Here is an 8204-nt window from a genome sequence, read left to right as displayed (position 1 = left end):
TCTTCTCAGTGTTCGGTAAGGCTGGTACTATACGGACGCTAAATGCGTCGCGTTAATGCGTCGCGTTAACGCCAAAGTTCGGCGCATAAGTTGGACTACTAGTCCAGACTATACGGACGCAAAATGCGTCGCGCTGTTTTTGCGTCAACGCCCCGCTGGCCAGACTATACAAGCGCAGAAACCGCCACGTTGCCTTCCCAGATCACTTTATTCCAAGTTTGCCAATATGGATGCAGTGCAGATCGGTGCTGTAGGGTTTCAGTGTCTACTAAGAGATGTATTTGGAAAAGACCAAAAGGCAGGATAGACGTTGGGGTACCCATCCCGTTCTAAGCAGCAGATTGACAACAGGTGCGTTTCATTTGATGTTTGAGAAGCACAGACAATATGAAGACAAATTTTACCAATATTACAGGATGTCTGTTAGCTCATTTGATGAACTTTTACATCTTGTCAGTGACGGTCTGATGAAGAAAGATACCAACATGAAAAGGAGTATTGAGCCAGCTGAAAGACTTGCTATAACCATCAGGTAAGCCGTTTATGGGTTAAATCGAAGGGTAGATCCATGTCAAGTGTTCCAGCAGTGGTTGCTTGACATTTTCAGAAACATTAATATTTGGTAGATCCATTTTGAAATGGGGACCCTATTTGTTTTGCCCGCTAGCTGTTTTCGCCTTTGCAAGCATCCCCCCAAATATAAGGAACTGACCTACCAAATAAAATTTTTTCTGAGATTATCAAGCAACCAATATTGTTTTTCCTGGACCTTGGGATGGATTGACCCTGAAGTGGTTTTAAACATTTAGTGTATATTATTATTTTTTTCCTTCTAGAATAATGTTTGTTTGAAGTAAAGGGTTTATATAAAAAACGCAAAAACAGTTCTGGAATATGTATTAGTTTTAGTTTAATGATTCTTTTAACATAGTATTATAAATATTTCTATCAGGTGTACAATATGTAACATCGGATATTGATAAAAAATACAAATAAGAGCCTCGTTCAGTTTAAAATTGCAGTCAGACACTTACAAACACAATAGGTACGTTGTAATCATTTTGTGATACATTATAATCACTAGGTTAACATATTTTGGTAAACTTAATGTAACTGATTTTTATGTATTGATTACGGAACAACATTTAAATTTCATTTACCTCAAATTGCTCTGAAAGTTAGCAGACCAATTTTGACCGAGTTATAAAATACAACCTTTTTCTATATATTTGTAATGAAGGAACAATGTAAGCCTATAACATGTTCCAATAGTTATATTAGGTTAGTCTTTTGTAAACAGATAACCTACAAACAATAGTAAACTAACCACATATTACAAAATATGAACTACTATTAAGTAAGTAAAGAATTGTATGACCAAGAAGTTTTCAGTTCTGCACAAACACACTGGGAAGTTAATTACAAAATTGTCATTATTCCACAGTTAATCGGAATACTACTTCTTACTACTTCTTCTTACTAGAAGATGGTATTCAATTCCCGGGTTCACCGGAAAAATGTACAAATTCTGATATGTTAAATGGTTGGTTTTGAGTGTTGTCACTGGAAGTGGCATTAGAGCATTCGGTGTTTTCGTCATAGTCACCGATTATTGATGGTGTGGTCGGAGTCGGAGTTGTGTATGGTGAATTTAGGCCCGAGAACATTAATGGTGACGCAGATGTGTAGTCCATTCATTTGGGTACGCACTGGCACTGGGTTCCTGAACTCGTGTTTGGTTCATAATAGCATTTCGGAACACTTCAGTTTAGTTGCATCCTAACATCAAAGGCAGCAAGTGGTGGTAGGCTGTCCATAACAGGAAGAAAGGACATTAAAAATGCCTTGTTCCCAGATTTATCTGAGCTGTTAGCTGAGGAAGTGTTCGCTCTTTGAATGGCGATGCTTTCTTGCATCAATGATGTAATGTTTTTTGAAGCTGATGTCAAAGTTCTCTCAATATTAGTTCTTTTTTGACACACGTTCTTGTCTCTTCTGACGTTCAACTAGTGACGAATTTGAAACGCTGTCAGCACGGTCATTGTCATCTGCATTAGTTGTTTCTACTGTTTCTACTGCTTCTTGTTCAGATATAATGTGTTCAAGGGGTGGAATATTTGATACGTTTCTTGTCATTGGGCTTCATGTAAGGTGTCAAAAAAGACAGTTGGTCAAAGAAAATGTATTTCTTTTTTTTTGTTGCTGGAGCTCCAGTCTCATTTTTTCTTTAAAATACGTAGTTCCCGAACGAAATTGTCACGCAAAGTCTTCCATTTTTTCATCATATCTTTGCCTAAAACAAACGGAGCACTTTTAGAATCATATAACTGTATACTTGTCACAGGTTTAAAGCAGGTAATTATAATATAACATTTCTTGTTTGATTATAGTGTATTAGGGACATATTAGGGTCATTCCTTGTAAAATCATCAGAGTGGGGTTTCTTGACTGTTTTATTTTATTTTAATATTTTTATTACGACTTCTACCGCACTTCAGGAGATCAACACAATTAAAGAAAAGATTATACTATACTAAAAGGTTATACTAAAATCCCCTTCTGTTCTGACGTTATTTTACAAGAATTAAGTAAATTGTTTTTATAATGTAAGACTTAAAAGCGTGTAAATCTACACATCTACAAAGACGGCAGTATCAATGTCTTATATTAGATAGTTATATTATTTTCGCTTATATTACGTTATATATTTTAGGTATTTGGGCTGTGGAATGAACTTCAGTGACCTTGAATTCGAATATCAAGTATCAAGAAAAACAATACGTCTCGTTGTTGAGGAGACCTGTGAAACAATTTCGGGAAAACTGCAGTCAACTGAAATGCCAATCCCTACAAGTGATGAATGGCTTTTGAAGGCAACGGAATATGAGAAGTTAAACCAACTTCCCAAATTGTGTTGGTGCCATTGACGGCAAACACGTGCGGATACAATGTCCACCAAGTTCAGGTTCACTATACTACAACTTCAGGAAGTATTTTTCACTTGTATTGTTTGCAGTCAGCGACGCACAGTGCAACTTCACTGCAATAGATGTTGGTGCATATGGCCGGGAGGGCGATTCCACAATCTTCAAAAACTCAAACTTTTACAAAAGGACTGAATGCCGGCCAACTGAACCTCCCAACAGAGAAACCGCTTTCACCAGAAGGCCCCACAGTACCTTTCGTATTTCTTGGCGATGAAGCTTTTGGTTTAACTACAAGTGTGATGCGCCCTTACCCACAGAAGAAACTCACAAAAGAGAGAAGTGTATATAACTATAGGCACTGCAGAGCCAGACGTACAGTTGAATGCGCATTTGGAATTATGAAGCAACAAATGGCGAGTAATAATGCATTCCTGTATCCTGGTGAACCCGATCTTTTGCAACGAAAATCATTCAGTCTTGCTGTGTATTGCATAATTATGTAAAAAGGCGGGATGGTTACATTTTTGAAGAATCGCTTACATGTGACATGGATTGCTTGGTCGGAGCAGCAGTAGGAAGTGGTCGTAGTAACGGACTTGTAGTAAGGGACTTGTTTCTGTGAGTATTTCAATGGACCAGGAGCCTTAAACTGGCAAAATCAATATGCCTAAGCACAATCACTTGAAAAAGTAGGACTTAGTAAAAAGAAGAAAAAGTAAACTTAGAAAAAGTATAACAATATTATTTCCTATGTAATAAAATTTAAAATAAAAAAGTTTTGTAATTGACTACTTTGAATACATCCTGTTATGTTATTGTAGCTCCTCTCAAATTAGACCTTTGTATCATAATCTAGTGTCAGTTCTATAAACAGTATTGATCAACTCGTGAATAGGTTTAGTGAAGGTTGGCAAGGAAGAACAGTGACCTTGGACGACTCATAGCGCAGAAATAGACTTTTCACCCCTCCCCTTTCTACCAACCTACCGCCGGCGCGACGGCGACGCCGGCGCCGGTGCCGTCTGGGCTAGCCATGCGTCGTAACTTCGATATCTACAGCAGTAGATTTTTAAGTGCCAAAAAACTGTGATCATGTACGCAATGGCACAATTAAATTACTAATGTTCTTTACAATACGTTACAAATAACATACGTTTAACATACATTTCAATATTTAAACCTTTTACGTCAAATAACCACACAATTAAACAAATAACCATATAATCAAACCGTAATTTAAGGAAAGAGATGATTTCAAAACGGTGTGTTAAGTTATTATCACAACAAAGTTGTAATTTCATTTTTGTCTTAATATACTTCCCATATTTATGTACGGTACTATTATTAATTATTGTCTTCGTTACTATTGTAAAACAACAAAGATAGTTAGTTGTACTTGGTGCTTAGAAAAAATATGTTTACATCATTACACCTTTGTTTATAAATATATCAAACTTAGTTTACCTGCTTCGTCCTTCATTTGGGGAGTCATTTCCTCCCAGTTGTCGTGCACAGCTGCTCCTACCTCCATCCAGCACTGAGCTTTAACATTTCTGTTTGAATATTCTTTTTGACTGGACGTCATAAAGTGGAGGTCGCTTCTCTACTTCTAAGATGAACTTCTCAGTATCAAACATGTTGATGACTCTCACACAGAAGCACAATAACTACTCACTCAAGACTGCGACTGCGGGCCACGCATCTAGCGTCCGTATAGTCCGGCCCTAGCGTTGCGCAGCGCTATCTACGTCGCGCTGCTAACGTTTTTTCCAGGGCTGGTCGCGTAAAAAATGCTTCGACGCCGAGTTGGAGGGCAGCGTGCCGCGTAGACTGCGCTCGTATAGTCGCTCAAATTGACTTGCATTGCCATCCAAAATTAAAAATAGCGCAGCGTATTTAACGCGACGCATTTAGCGTCCGTATAGTACCAGCCTAAGAAAGTGACCGCTCACGGCAGTGCCCGCACCAACGCGGCAACACCGCGGCATCAGTCTCTCCACTGCTCGCTGCCCCTCCACACGCTTCCAATACGGAAGTTACATCTATTCAACTATAGACTCGCCTTCGGCTCGCCCCAGGCCCCTAATTGGGATGTTCATAAATTTCGGAGGTAAGCGGAATTCAGGGATAGGTTAAGTCTGAGCATTAGACCAGGAATCTGGGAGTTTAAAGAAAACCTTTTTATTAAATTGTTTGGATTTAACGAAAGTTTTGACTTAAAGGGCATTCTGTGCCTTAACCGTTAGAGATACGAGAAAAAGTGACTAGATATTTCTTGTCAGAAATTTAATTTTATCTTACGATTCCGGTGTTGGATTTTAGTTAAGTGTTTTGGTTTAGCTAGTACTGAGCTTGAAAAAAAAGTCTGCACTGGCTAGCTATTGTGAATTATTGAGTATAATAAAAAACCGATCGTAAGTTAGTATTGTTAAGAGATTGTCTGGTCATACAAGGAAATTCCGGGGAGGGGGCTAATATTACTGCGGGTTTAATTTACCGGGGAGATTATCTGGTAATACCAGGAAATCACGGGGGGGGGGTTAAGGTTACCGGAGGTTAAGACACACGTGAGCTTCTTTTGGCGCGTTGTGTTTTTGATCATAAAAAAAATTCACTCTGTCCCTAATTAATATTGATTGACCTTCCCTACCACTCAGCCAATTCGCGATGTGCTCTAGTAAACGTCTACTGGTCAGTCGTTTACGTATTAATACAAACCCAAAGTACTAGATTTTTTATGAATTCCACAAATTTTAGTCGGGAAAAAATCAAAAACCCATAAAATTGCCAATTCACAAGAAGTTTTTGCCATCGAGAGCGTATAACAGGCTTATGGAAAGAGATACAACAAAAAGCTACCGAACCTTTTTTGTACACCTGATCATTTTATATTAAATAAAACTTTCAGATTTAATCTAGGATTAAGGTTTGACCGCTATCCACTTCAGAAACAAAATTCCCATGAAAAAATTACAAAATATTAACATTTATTAGCAAAACTGATGGAGATAGAGCACATGTGCAATTAAAATAAATAGAGAGCAATATCAGAGGAATAGGTATACCTGCTAATAGTAGTTTTAAAATTAGCTACGACTAACTAATCGGCCGCTATCGACCCCAGAAACAGCTTTCACGTAAGATTTATAAAATATTACCATTTAAACGGGGTTTCCGGCCAAAACCATTGAGGATAGGGCAAAAGTTACTGTACTTTTTTGTAGACAATGTCATTTACTAAATATTGTGTAATTATTGTTTGAGCTAGGACCAATGTTTTCACTACTATCGAGCCCGGAATCTAAAACTTGCACATAAAAGTTTGCACATAATCGAATTTTTCGGCTAAACTAATATAGATAGGGCTGAAGGTTACTGCAACTGTTTTGTAGATCACGTTGTTTCCTAAATATTGTTTTCAAAATAGTTTTGACCTCTGACCAATAGTTTCACCACTATCGACTCCAAAACCTAATTTATACGTGAAAATCCCAAACATTTTGCACATAATCGCGTTTTGCGGCTACACCAATAGAGATAGCGCGATAAGTTACTTGACCTTTTTTATAGATCATGTCATTTACTAAATCTTGTATTATATTATATTGTATTGTATTATGTGTTTTTAGCGACGACAAACGATTTGTCCATTATCGAGTCCGGAATCTAAAATTTCACGTGAAAATTAATCGCGTTTTGCGGCTTAGCTGATGGAGATAGGGCCAAACTAGACCTTTTTTCTAAATCTCACTTTTGTTTAGTTTTGTCCTCCGACCAATGGTTTCCCGCTATCGACCACAAAAACTAAATTTTCACGTGAAAATTCAAAACAATTAGCACATAATTGCTTTTTTTGGCAAAACCGACACAGATATGGTAAAAAGTTACTTGGATTTTTTTGTAGATAACACAATTTGTTAATTTGATGGGTCAATCAGATTTGAGCTACGACCAACCATTCGGCCGATATCTGGCCCGAAATATTATCTTTAACGAAATAATCTCTGGAATATCAAATATTTCAGCGTTTTGTCGCTTAACAAAAGCAGTTAGGACAAAAGGTCACTGGACCTTTTTTCTAGTTCACTTCATTTCTGACTAACAATTTTCCGTCAGATTCGAGCTAGCTCCAACGGTTAGCCCGGTATCGGGCTTACAAAAAAGGCCTGAAAGGGTGAAAAATGTGCGATGTTTTGCGAATTATTTTTAGGGGTTTAGAAGTAGAAATTCCCGGTTTTCTAGCTTTTCATGTTGTTTATACGGCAAAAGGTACCTGCATGCCAAATTTAAAGTTTCTAGCACTTCTAGAAGTAGGCTAGAATTGGTATACATATATTAGTCAGTCAGTTTCACATGCGTGAAATAAATCTAGAATTTATTAACAATTTTAAATTAAGTAATATAAACTTAGATAGTAGTTATATATGATTAAATGCATTTTTATTTTTGCCATTAATTTTGGAATTACATCAATTTGTTTTGCGAGACGTAGAAGGCAATGCAATGCTCCGAATATAGAGGGTAAGTATTCAATCTCCTAATTAAAATAATGTTAAGGTGCTGGATGTTATGAAATACATTATTTTCAATATGTACAAATTAAATTAAACCATAATCATTGTTTGTAATAGAAACGATTGTAAATATAAATTTAATAATTTGTGATAATATTTATTTGACTACGGGTGTTATATATATTTGCTTCAATATTTCCAGTGTAAAGTCAAATCTCGAAGCTATTTACAAATATATTTAATAAAGCAAAATTGAGTAGTACTACATATAACTTAATGTAATTAAGAAAAATATTAAATTCCAAGTACAAAAAATATTTATTCTTTCCTAAATAAATACTGTTTGGTTATATTAATAATATTTATATTATAGTCATTTAAATACCTGTGTAATTGTGAGATTAAGTTATTGTTATTGTTTGCTACTTGGAGAGATATAATAACAACCCATATTTTTAATGATTTGAAAGACTTTACCAGCAACTGCCTTAAATAACCAAGGGTCCACAAAAATCTTGAGGTCAAAGTATGTATGCATCATTTGAAATAGATATTTTTGAATAAAGCTGAGTATAATACCAAACCTCTAATCATACCTGATATGCAAATTTTAGTTTAAACATTTAGTTAATAAAAAAGACTATTTAGTTATTAAGTTTCAAATGAAATTAGAGGGAAATATATTGAATCCGAAAAATAATACTCGGAACTCTAACGCCACATTTCTATAATATCTTGTGAACGTGCAGTAATTAAAAAAGTT

General features: G+C 36.2%; 1 protein-coding gene across 1 annotated transcript; it reads left to right on the top strand.

Moving 5' to 3' along the window:
- Positions 1-280: 280 nt before the first annotated feature.
- LOC124365499 lies at positions 281-2927 on the top strand. Its single transcript, XM_046821482.1, has 2 exons — positions 281-532; positions 2714-2927. The coding sequence occupies exons 1-2, from the start codon at positions 366-368 to the stop codon at positions 2925-2927; spliced, it is 381 nt and encodes a 126-aa protein (XP_046677438.1). The 5' UTR covers positions 281-365.
- Positions 2928-8204: the final 5277 nt, after the last annotated feature.

Source organism: Homalodisca vitripennis, chromosome 6, assembly GCF_021130785.1.
Source record: "Homalodisca vitripennis isolate AUS2020 chromosome 6, UT_GWSS_2.1, whole genome shotgun sequence".
Lineage (NCBI taxonomy): Eukaryota > Metazoa > Arthropoda > Insecta > Hemiptera > Cicadellidae > Homalodisca > Homalodisca vitripennis.
Note: the sequence above shows the minus strand (reverse complement) of the source record. Positions and strands in the feature narration are given on the sequence as shown.